The sequence below is a fragment of the Temnothorax curvispinosus genome, unplaced genomic scaffold (assembly GCF_003070985.1).
Source record: "Temnothorax curvispinosus isolate PA1 unplaced genomic scaffold, ASM307098v1 QBEX01015926.1, whole genome shotgun sequence".
Lineage (NCBI taxonomy): Eukaryota > Metazoa > Arthropoda > Insecta > Hymenoptera > Formicidae > Temnothorax > Temnothorax curvispinosus.
Genome location: NW_020225706.1, coordinates 91,102 through 103,437, shown reverse-complemented (window position 1 = coordinate 103,437; position 12,336 = coordinate 91,102). Strand labels below are relative to the sequence as shown.

At 43.2% G+C, this 12,336-nt stretch overlaps 1 protein-coding gene across 4 annotated transcripts; it reads left to right on the top strand.

Annotated features, from left to right (window-relative positions):
- Window positions 1–483: 483 nt before the first annotated feature.
- Window positions 484–3,979, top strand: LOC112466156. 4 transcript variants are annotated; one of them, XR_003042110.1, is made up of 6 exons: window positions 484–1,987; window positions 2,261–2,436; window positions 2,519–2,644; window positions 2,724–2,847; window positions 2,978–3,585; window positions 3,840–3,979. XR_003042110.1 is itself a non-coding variant. In XM_025034089.1 (6 exons), exons 3-6 carry the CDS (start codon window positions 2,269–2,271, stop codon window positions 3,070–3,072), a joined length of 513 nt encoding a protein of 170 aa, XP_024889857.1. In that variant the 5' UTR covers window positions 484–1,310; window positions 1,428–1,987; window positions 2,261–2,268; the 3' UTR covers window positions 3,073–3,979. The 4 variants fall into 4 exon arrangements, 3 of the variants coding, with proteins under 3 accessions (XP_024889857.1, XP_024889858.1, XP_024889856.1); XM_025034089.1 differs by having other exon boundaries at window positions 484–1,310; window positions 1,428–1,987; window positions 2,978–3,979; XM_025034090.1 differs by having other exon boundaries at window positions 2,276–2,436; window positions 2,978–3,979.
- Window positions 3,980–12,336: the final 8,357 nt, after the last annotated feature.

Below are 12,336 nucleotides of genomic sequence, written 5' to 3'. Positions count from 1 at the left end.
ATATTGTTCTGTTAGGACAAGATAACCTGAAACGATTGGATTGGCCGTTAGCACAAGTAGTTAAAGTATTCCCTGGCCGAGACGGAGTTATAAGGGTAGTCAAAGTAAAGACTGCAGCCGGCGAACTCGTACAACCTATCCAGAGGCTATATTCATTAGAGATGTTCTCGACGACGAGAACAACCAAGCATTTTGTCGAGGCAGCAAACCAGAACAAGGAGGGAGACAAGGACCCCACTTCTCAAGAAATTTCGAAGGATGTCCGGACTAGAAGTGGCCGACTCGTAAAAACACCAAACAGATTAGGCTTTTAAATTTATTGTCTTTTATTTTCTCATAATGTACTTATTTAAAAGTTTTTTTTAGGTCTAGCTGTGATCAAAGACATTCTTTTTTAAGTATAAGTTTCTTTTTTTTAGGTCTAGTTGTAGTCAAAGGTATTTTTTTTCAAGTATAGTTTTTTTATTATATAGTTTACTTTATTCAGTTGTATTGTAAAGTATTCTCACTCAAGATGGGAGAATGTTAGAAATACTATTGACCGGATGTTAGAGATATTATCGACCGTCGATCCGCAGCGCGCCTCTAGGAGAGATTAGTAGTATTAGTATGTACATGGCTCACAGCTTTATTGTATGGCTTCCACGCACGACGTTACGTTGCACGTGCAATAAATAACTTTTTTGTAAAGTACGTGTATATCACTGTTCTATTTCTCAAATACGTTGAGACCGGGGCGTTATCCTTTTGACAATTTTAAGTTTGCAGTCCTTGAAGTGGTGTTCCTTTGAACGGCAGTTGACGCAGCCAGCGACGTACTTCTTACCCACGAAAGTGACAAAGGTTTGGGTGCTACGATCCACTTTGGTTGATTGAATGCGCTCGATAAGGAGCTTGGCCCGTTTAATGATGAGGTTCTTAAACATATCCTCACTGATTATCCTGCAATCAGCGAAGTACAACGGTGTTTTTCCGCTCGCGGTGAAACCGGGCAGAGGAGTGATGCCCCCCTTATTATCAAAAGATGTGTTTCCGACACGGTCGCCACTCGATTTTTACCCAACAAACCGAGAAAGGATTACTTCGGATATTCTAAATTTCCCAACCTTTATGACGCCCCGCTGATTCCTCTTTCCCTTTTTCTGTTTCAAGTCGCCCCGTTGCCGCCGGATCTAGGATCGCCGCTGGACCAAGCACCTCGGACCGTCTCTGGACTGCAGCTGTGCACCGCCGACTTCGCCCTGGACCTTCGCTGGACCGCCTCTGGACCGCCTCTGGATCTCCCCGAACGGATATAGGATCGCCGACAGGTAAGTATCAGGATCAGGTAGGTATGTCTTATAGGTAAGTTGACCGCACACGAATGAATTTAAGTACTCTGATTTCTTTTAGATAATAAAATATAATCTATTTTATTCTATTTCCAGATACACTATTCGTGACAAAGTCTTTAATTGTTAACGTGTCTACCGCGGGATGTTCAACGCCGAGAGTCTAAGTTTCTATCGCAAGGTTTTACTGACCGAATCGACTGTTCTCTAGGCTCTGACGAAGAATTCTTCGATGCTTGGGCTCCATTCGGGCTCCCGACTTCGGAGATAGCTCTCCATTGCACTCTGGCGTGGCTCCGCCTCTTCACATCTGTGTCGCACCTGTCTGTCCTACGATGGCAGGTGTGGCACGTCGCTTCTAGAGACCCTATAATAAGAGACCCGACAACTGGCGGAAGTGTCCACAAAATGGCCGCAAATGCCGTGAACATATGGAGGGAGATTGCATCAGAAACACAGGACTCTTTACTCGCGCTGTAGCACGTGTAATTCGTACATGCCTGCGATTAACGGCGAGCATTTCTGACACGGTAACAAAGAAATAATATCGAACAATTGAGGCCCAACGTATGCTCGCTCGTGTGTCACGTTGTGTCGCGGCCGTATATCATCTGTGATGTGATCTTGTGTCGTCGCACAATACACTGCTGTGTCGTGTAAGTAACATGATTTATTTATTTACACACATCAATCTGTGATAAGTAATAGCTGTATCTAACATGTTTGCACTATTTTGCAGTTTGATTAAGAAAGTAGAAAAGTATTATCTTCGATGTATGTTAATAAATATTTACAATGTTGAATGTCTTTAACCTTATTTTGCAAAGTAATTAACAGCAATAAGAAATGTTTATTTTAAAAAATTGTGTGTAATATGTATAAATATATGAAAAGAAGAACAAAAAATATCTAAATAATTATTTTTATAGATATAAAAATGCCAGCTTGCTGTGTGTCAACACGTTTAAAACACACAAAGAAAGGAATAAAAATTTTTATGGCTCGTTTTCCAACGAATCCAGAAAGAAGAGATGTTTGGATTGCTAACATAGGCAAACATAGACTAAGGAATTGGAAATCGACAATAGATCTGTTTGTATGTGAAGTAAGTAATATGTGAAAGATAAATTAATTTCATTTGAGTTATAAAAATAAAAATACTGACAATATATACAAATTTTTTATAGGTACATTTTGCAAATGATATGTGGGAAAAAGTACGCGATGACACGAAAAGAAAATTAAAAGGCAACGCTGTGCCCACAATTTTCCCTGCTCAATTGGAAATGAGCAGTGCATCTATTAGTACAAACGTGAGTTTCCTTTCTTTGCGTATCTTAGTTAAAAACAGCAAAAAGTATTACCTTTTCATGAAAATAACGAACTTTTTAGGAAAAAACTAATAAATCTTCACAAAGGCAACCTGGTGCATTTGAAACATTTAATGTTCATGAAGACAAGCAGCAAGAGGACTGTCTCGGAGCAGATGTTCCTGATATTATTCCATTGACATCGAGTAATGTTGCAAATTTAATAACAATTTATTACTCTTTCTGTGGTTACAAAATTTGACTTACTATAATATATTACCCTTATGTTATTCATTATTTATAATTACTTATACGACTTCTTATATTATCTTGTAGATTCCTCTATTCCTACCTATTCAAGAGAAATAAGCAACCAAGAACTCAATGAAGTTGAACGATTAAAGAAAGAGTTAAAAGAAGCCAATATATAAAACTTAATTTGGCCCAGAAAATAATTTTGAAAAGTAATCGATCCGTATATGTGTTAAAGAAGCATAATAAGAGGTTGAAACAAATGAAAAACAATTCAAAAATCCAAAATTATTTGAGATTGGAATCATCACTCAAGCAATTGTTTAATGACGATCAAATAAGAGCTCTCATGCGTCCATCCTCTCGCGGCCATATGTGGTCTAATGATACTATTAAAAAAACACTTCGATTGAAGTATGCATGCGGTTCCAGTGGTTATGAAGAATTATTGAAGCAAAAACACCCTCTACCGTGCGAACGTATACTTTAAAGAAAACTAGAAAGTATCCAATTTCAGGAAGGAATTTGTGACGACATTTTTAAATTATTAGAAGACAAAGTTACTCAATTTAAAGACGTTAGAGAAAGAGATTGCTCACTTGTACTGGACGAAATGTCCATTGTTCCAGGCCAACAATTTGATCCATCCACACAGTCATATTATGGAACTGCATCGTTTTGCACGCGTAAAGGTTTGCATTTTAATAACGAGTTTAATTAGCATTTGGTACTATTGAATTTTTTTGTAACATTCTGAAAACTGCTAATCGTACATCTCATTAATGTATTTTTTAAGATTCAAAAAATACACTAATAAGAGATGCAAGAACTCATCGGGTGCTTAATAAGCTGATGAAATACTACATCCACCCATTTTTTCTATTTTGTGCATATAATTCTATTTGTGTTTCTAATTCTATTCTTTTGCATCTTTTCATGCATGTAGGTGAAAGAGTTGAAGCTACGCATGGTTTGATTTTTGTGCTAGCAGGTCTTTTCTCACGTTGGAAACAAAATGTTGCTTTTTATTTAACACCTGTTCGAGATTCCGTTAACGCTGCGCCGTCAGATCAGATGGCAGCATCGATCGGGTAACGACGCTAGATCACCGCGGCAGCTTGCGCCGCGCACGGGCGCGCTCATCGCCAACGTCTTCCTCGCGATATTCAGAGTCGTAAAAATGGCCGCGCAGTGATCAGACGCACGACGTGTGCTCTGTGCATTTTTGATTGTGACTACACATCGAAGTGCTCACCGCAGTGATTACAGCTGCCGAGATACTGCATTAACATGTAAAGCGACCGCTCATCCAGCTCTATTCGGGTACATCAACACGACGACTCAGGCTCACATGTGCGCGAGTGCCGACCGCCACGTGTCTCACCGGCTCACGGGCGATTCATCGAAGAGGACGGCACTTAATATAATTGCCTCTCATTTACACGGACTCTATACACATCTCATTTTATACACCGCTCATCGATTCTCAGGTCAGATTGTATCAATTTCGACGCATTAAAGACGCATTAAAGACGGCTCAGATTGTGGTCTGAGTTACACAAAAATAAAGTGAATATTTAGTTAACACCTTCCACGCGCGTCCTTCTCATCCCGCTTCCATCGCCGGGATTAATCAGCGATTTCGCGAACAACACCCAACAGCTATGATGGAGCAATTTTACAACCTATCGCACTTAAAATTATTAAAAAAGCTGAATCTATCGGACTTTATGTACACAATATCACAAGCGACATGGGCCCAAATTATTTAGCGATGTGGCGTGAATTTTGTGTTGGTTTCGCTGGGCGTTATTCTACAATAACGAACTCAATTGCTCATCCTATTGATTCTAATACTCGGAAGCTTTGGTTCATTGCTGATCCTGGCCATCTTTTGAAAAATTTAAAATTTTGCTTGATTAATAACAAAGTTATTACTTTGCCTGCGAAAATTGTTACTGACAATAATTTGTCGTCCTCTGTAGTTGATTGTTTGCATGTTACAGAACTTGCTCAATTTCAAGAAAATTTACAATTAAAACTAGCACCCAATATAAAAGTAGACGATATTTCGAGCGGCACTTTCAATAAAATGAAGGTAAACAAAGCAAAAAATTTTTTGTCTCGTGATGTTAGTGCTAGTCTACAATTGCTATCGACTCAAAATTCTAAACAAGCGTTCTGCACGACAGCCTTTTTTATTAAAGTCGTTTCTAAGTGGTTCACATTGGTGACTTCGCGTACTCTAAAAATTGCATTAGGGAAAGTGACAGGTGATAAATTTTTCGAAAAGAAATTTGAAGAATCAATTGCATTTTTAGAATCAATCATAGAACTTTTCCAAGAAATGAAAGTTGGAAATGGTACACAATTCAAACCTGTGCAACGTGGAGTGATAATCACTACCAAGTCCATCATTGAATTGTCGACCTATTTAATTAATGAAAAAGGCTATCAGTTCGTACTAGCAGGTCGGTTAACATCAGATTGCGTCGAAAACATATTTTCTTGTGTTAGAGCTAAACAACCCATTCCAACCGCCTTGCAATTCAAGCAAAATTTAAAAATAATCGCAATTTTAAAATATTTAAAACCTGTAGGTAATTCCAGCTACGAAGAAAACGACAGAATTATTGTTGGCGATTTTTTGAGTACACCTAAATCTAAAGAAATAAAAAACCGCTTGCCACCTGTTCCTGATTTGTCAACGAGAAAAATACACATAGGGGACATTGAACTGAATGTATTGTACAACATCGCCGGCTATATTCTCTCCCATGTTTTAAACAATAATATTACTTGTAAATTGTGTTTAAGTTCCGCTGGATCTCTCACATACAATCCATCCTCAAAATTTGCAAAATTTGTGTTGTTGAAATCTTTTCGACGTAATACGCTTTTTTTCGTAAATAACGCAACATTTGAGTATTTTCATCAGATGGAAATTGTTATGAGGCAGTACTTACCATATCTAAAAACAAATTTTAAAACGACTAAATTTAATTTAGTTCATTTTTTTTATGAAAAAATGCAGGCCATTGCATGCGAAACGTTGAGAAATTGTCACAACATAAAGAATAAGATAATGATGCGTTTTATTCGATTTCGACTTCGAATAGGGAATTCTGGGGGCCGTTTACCGAAAAAAATATATAATAGTAAAACTATGGCGATGCATGCGACAATACGATAATTTACAATAAATATAATATAGTTATATCATTATGTATATGTATGTATATATATATATGTGGGCTGCTATGCCACTTACGCTGGGGCGTCGCGTGCCCTTCGCAGAGGATATGCCGTAGAGGGATCGTCGAGTGATCTGAGAGACAGATGTATGTAATAAATAGGTCGTTTATTCTATGTCCTATAATACAGGTGTAGGTGTGTCAGTGTGCTGAAGAAGGCCCTGAGAAGGGCCGTGGAGGCGGCCCTGAAAAGGGCCGTTTGGGTTCTTCTTGTGCGGTGGCCCTGAGAAGGACCGATTGGTTTCTTCTCCTCCTAGTCGGGGAGTCGCTCACGCCAGATGATGCTCGGCTGCGTCTTCGTTCTCCGGAAGGAGCTGAACTTCCGCCAAGCCGGCGGTGTCCCTGGTAGAGTGAGGGACTGCTCCGGTTCCTCAGTCTGTGTAGACGCCGATGATAGTGCCGGTGGCTCCTCTGTCTGCGTCCCTTGTGAGGAAGTGACCTCCCACTCCGGGTCGGTCTGTACTTCCTGAGTGTCGCGTGGAGGCTGGTGTTGCACGCCTCGGTGAACACGCGCAGGAGGGATGGTCTGCGTCTCCTGGTGTACTCGCTCGGAAGGTGACGGTGGCAGAGGCGACAGGAGTGGAGGCACCGTCTACGATAGTCGAGGAGATGTGTAGCGCCGGACTCTTACGTCCCACGTTGAGATGAGCGCACGTGGAGGACGAGTCAGTCTCACCGGCGAGAGCTGGAGAGGGACGAGCTTCCACAGTTGGCCTGGACGGCAGTCCAGGGGCCGCTGAGGTTGTCTCGGTAGCGGCAGGCGGAGTGGCGCAGCTCGTCTCGGGGGTGGCCGTAGCTTCGGCGGCGGCAAGGTGACGGCGAGATCGTTATCAAAAATACTTCTCCTGGTCTTGGCTGTGAGCCTGAGAGCAGTCGAAAGCTGCCTAGGCCGTCGCCGTGTGGCCTTTTATTCTTCCCTGTCGGGAAATGAAACGCGAGAAAGTCTGCCACCTATCGGCGGCGCTCTCGTATAGCTTCGCGGGCCGTAGTCTGGCCCACGCGCTCGGCGCGTGATCGGTGGGCGCGCGCGCGGCGCGCGTACCGTATCGATTGTGCGGTCGGAAGACCGCCACACACATATATATATATATATATAATATTAAATACATGTTATCATACCTTTTTCACTTAATTTATTATTATTTCACTTATATGATATATGCATGTTTCAAAAAACGTATTATTCATTACTATATTTAAATAAATTCGGAGAGTGAGTGTAATTTAATCCAAATTGTCTGCTTCTTCGCGCTGGATCAGCAAGGGTTCCTATTGGGCGGCGCCATTTTGTGGACAAGTTACGTGCACCAATCACGCGGACTCCCAAGAAGTCGGGTCTCTCTTTTAGGGTCTCTAGTCGCTTCCGCGTTCCATTGCGGCAGGTGTTGCCGCGAACAAAAGGCCCATTGTGGCTTGTTATTCGCATTCCATTGTACCGATCAACATTTCTTGGAATAAAGGTTTTTGCCAAACTTCTCGACTGTTCCTTCTCGCATGTACCCAGTGTCCCGTTTCCTTTGATTACTGATTAAATTTCTATCAATGTGAACTATGTCACCATTGCTCTAATTGGAACGGGGACCCTGCGTTTACATAAATTTCCTTGCGACTAACGCTTCGCTCGCTGTTTCGTGACGCTGTCCGCTCACCTGGGTCATTCACGGCTCATTGCCTTATATCCGCGTGGTATCAGAAAGTACCCTTTGCGGTAGTTCCGTTTGCTTTACTTTACCCTGAATCGACTTATTTATCGTCCACAATGTCACTCCTGTCTTAATCGATTGTCCAGGTAATCGGATCTCGTCTCTCCGGTGACCGCTTTCCCGTGGATCGCGATTTTGGAGATTACGCGTTCACTTCGTCGGCCGATGATAATGTATCGCTTGTCGCCTCGCCTCTCGCTCGCCCGCATCGGCACGCGGCGTTTCACCGCTCGCGTCGCTGGCTGTTCGACGTCGCTTACTATGCTACCGTGGTATCGCCGCTTCGATTGTCGCGTGACCGGTTAGCCTACCGATGGTCGATCCCCTTTCGCCTCGGTGCCTGTTACCTGTTTCTACGCGCCTTTTGCCCCTCCGAAAGGTGGCCCCCTGTTATCGCGAACCGCGCCTCCGTGGTACCGTGATTTCGGGTCGCGCCCATTTGGTTCGTTGATCAATGGTCGGTATGCGCTATACCCGTCGCCTATAACGCGTTCGCACCCTTACTTCGCCCCTCGAACCGGTGGTTGTGTGAAATCGTGAACCGCGCCTCCGTGGTATCGCGATTTCCGCTCGTATGGGTTCGATTCGCGGATCGACGATCCCCTTGTATTTTTCGCGACATTAGATTCGCATCCATCCCCTTGTCCGGCCTCTCGGGTCGGTGGTCGCTCCGATCGGGTTACCACGCCTCCGTGGTATTGCCATTTTGGCTTGCGTGTGTTCGGCTCGCGGACCGATGCGATGGTCGTAATCTTTAATTCGTTGTTCCCCCATCGCGTTCGCGTCGTTTTTCCCCCGATCATACGCGTGGTTTCTCCGATCCGCTTACCATGTAGGGTGGCCCCTCCATTTCGACCGGTGACCTATTCGCGCGCACGCCAATTATCAATCTATCATTTGTACGCGCCGCTAGCCTCGCTGTCATGCGTGGGGATAGGTACGCGCAAACAGAAATACCTTTTTAGCTATCCGCTACGGTAGTTTTTTATTTTTCATTCGTGGATATTCGTTTTAGCGTGTCGCTCGCAATTCGCTTTACATGATACTCTCAGTCGGTCAGTTACTCCATCGAAATTACTCGTACCAGAAAAGGCACGCTATGAACCCTGATCTCATGATCTTGGGAAATTTTTCCCTTAAGCTTGCCTCGGGTAAACCAAACCCTTTATCTTAATCCTTGCGTGAGTTTTTCAATTCCAAAATAAAACAAAACACCCTAGAAATTGCCCCAAAAGAAAATATTGAAATATAAACCAAAACTTTCGTTTTGACTCTCGCTTGAGTCTTAATCCAAACAACGTAAGCTAGTCAAATCAAAAGAAAATCAAAAGAAAAAGAAACAAACGGAACCGCTCACAATAGTTCGCTCGGTACTTATATTAGACCTCCATCGCGCGCTTAAACCTAAATTTTAATTCTCCTGTGTGCGTATGCGCGACTAGAACCACTATATATTTATATATGTGTCACAATTGAGTATGCGTGGTATCAAAATTAACGTGTCTCTGACTATATGATTATTTAACTTAATCCTATTTTCGTTTATATATATATATATATATATATATATATATATATATATATATGAGTTTAGACGCTTGCTCCGCGTTTCATAGCGTCCAGTCGCTCCGCCACCGTCGCCGCGTCCCGCCGTGCCGCTTGCACTATGCGCTTCTGCGCCTTAAACTCGGTGGGGCTGATCCGCTCGTCCTTACTCTTCGTCTTCTTCGTGACGGGCTTCTTGTCCTGTTTCCCTTTCTGGTACTTTACCAAGGACTGTGGCAGGATTTGATCGTCCAATACGGTGGGTCGCTGCTTCGCCGTTTCAGCAATCGGCACAATTGCAGCCGCCGGCTGCAGCGGCATCAGGAGGTTCTGAAACGCGAAGTCCTCTCAGTACTTCGCCAAAGGATGGCATTTTTGCTAACGGTAATGGCTTTACAGCTACCGAGGGGGCGACCAATGCTTTAGGATTGTCGGTTGCCTTCGACGCCCTCTTCCATGTTGACGACATTTCCAAGGAGTGATCTCTGCTGGAGATGCGGTTGCGTTTCACGTTTTCCGCATAGACTTCAGCAGCAGAAACCCTGGTTGGTTTTGTCGATTTGAAGCGAGGGGGAGGAAGAGCCCGGATTTCTTTGAGTAGTCGTAGAGCTTTAGGGCTTGTTGTTGATGTAGCTTCCCCGATTTCCTCCTCTGAAAGTGGCTTGTCATGACTGCCTGGCATAAAAGTCCCCGGCACGTTACACGAGTGCGTGGATCGTCGCGCAACTCCTGAATTCTCGTGTTTGTCGTCCCGTTTGGTCGAGGCTTCCTGCAGCAATGCCTTGTCCCGCTGAGATTCGCGTTTGATTAGGAGAGCCTTGACCTGCTCCTCAATCTCCAATTTCCATTGAAGCAACTCTTTTAGCGTAGTTTTGTCCTCTCCGCCGTCCATGATGCCTTTGTCATTTACAGGTGAGTTTTGTCGAATTGTCTGTAAAGTTTTAAGAGTTACGTAAACTCCGACGAGGAACCTTCAAATCCGTTACATAGTACTTGCCGACGGTTTTATCAGTTTTGTCTGCCAGTTCGACGATCATTGGCCCGATTATTCGCTTTACAAAAGCTGGACCGAGATACCGGTGACCCAATTTAGCCGAGTACCCTCCAGCTTTATTACTCAATTTTTTATTTAGATAATAAACTTTCGCACCGATATTTAAGTCAAATCGTCTCGTTCGGTCACAATTAGCCTTGGCAAGACGTTTGTCGGAATATGATTTCAGCTGATTTTCAATTTGATGTCGTAATTCGTCAAATTTACTTAATTTCTTAACCCAATGTTTAACCAGGCCGTCTGTTACCTCCTCATTACCCTCAACGAAACATCTCCGTTGGTTTATGTTTGCCTCTTGCGCGTAATTCAAGTAAAACGGCGTGACTCTACTACCGGCATGTGGTACCGTATTGTATGCGAGTTGGAGTTTTGACAAATCTTTATCCCATTTGTTTTGACTATTTTTTATGAACGCGGCAGTCATTGGTTTTATCGTTCTATTGACGCGTTTTAGTAGTGATGTGATTTATTTTCTTAGCTGTTAGAAATGCTTTGACGTCTTTGTTTACGTATTCGGTACCGTTATCTGTAATAATTGACTCGGGGATAATTCCCCATTTGTCGAATACCGTCTTCAAGATTCTAATGACATTTTTACCGGTTTGCTTACGTACTGGGAACAGTTCGACAAATTTCGTATAGAGATTCTGTACGACAATTATGTATACATTGCCCTTCTTCGAACGAGTAAACGGCTTTACCGTATCAATCGACAATTGCTCCCACGGTGTAAGTAGATGTCTTGTCATCAAAGGTCCTTTCAATCTATCGGATTGTTTGCTTACGAGTTCGCGTTTTACATCATACCAATCTTTGTCACAAATAGTTGTTAACCTAGCTTGACTTTTAATTGTTTCCTCGTTCCTAACGTCTGATGTCTCGTCAGTCGTCAACGTTGACAATTGAATAATTTCCGCGGGTTGTTCATTTGAATTGACGGATTCCAGGTCGATTTCATCCTTGGACCATTCCGAATTGCTTGAGAGCATTACTAGTAAATCTAATGATACTGTCTCGCGATTAACGTTAGCCGTGGTAACTGAAGGCTGATTTGATGTAGGTATATCGACGCGCGTTTCTAATCTATCCAGGGATTTTATCTGTTCTATATTAAATTTTGTTTTCTCTCAATCGGGCCTTCTGTGGCGGTAACCTGAGGGGGTTACTGCCGGCCTTGCTCGTTTCCCGACCGCGTTGGACAATCCTTATTTACGTAGTCTTTATTTTGACAAATGTGACACAAGACTTGCCGCTCCGCGGTACAAAAACGTGCCGTGTCCCATCTCGCCACAGTTATAACAGAATATTTTAGTAGGGTCTCGGGCAGGCCTTGCTTGAGCCGGTGGTTGTTCGTTCGGGGTGTCTGTCGACAATTTCGCGGCTTTAAAGGTCGCTATATTCTTTTCGAGCCTCTGCTTAACTAATGTTATGGGCGTTACTACTTTAATATTTATCGGTTATCTACCTTATTCTAACTTATCCGCTAATGCGTGAGTAGGAGTTGGCCCATGGACTGTGAATCGCAAAGGGGTAGAAAAGAAGATGACACATGTTTGCATTTTAAACAATTAACGTATATTTACACTATATACATGTGTTAGTGTGTCAGTGTCTTTAATGATATTTTGCTTGGAAATGATTCTGCCTCTTCTTCGTTTGGTCTGCGTGGCCGCGTTTATTCCTTCCTTCTTTTTTTGGACTGGTTTCCGTGAACGTCGAAGTTGGCGAGCATCCACGCGCTACTGTTGGAGGCGTCTGTACGCTGAGGAAGTCGGCGGACGACTGTGCGCCACTGCCGAGGAAGTCGGCGAGCGACCATGCGCTACGGCCGAGGAAGACAGCGAGCGTCCACGCGCTACTGCCGAGGAAGTCGGCGAGCGACCACGC

Excerpts from the sequence above, each read along its gene's own strand:
- LOC112466156 (XM_025034089.1), top strand. The coding sequence starts at position 2,269 with ATGCCAGCTTGCTGTGTGTCAACACGTTTAAAACACACAAAGAAAGGA. Across the intron at positions 2,645-2,723 it reads GTGCATCTATTAGTACAAAC|GAAAAAACTAATAAATCTTC; the intron begins GTGAGTTTCCTT and ends CGAACTTTTTAG. Across the intron at positions 2,848-2,977 it reads TATTATTCCATTGACATCGA|ATTCCTCTATTCCTACCTAT; the intron begins GTAATGTTGCAA and ends ATTATCTTGTAG.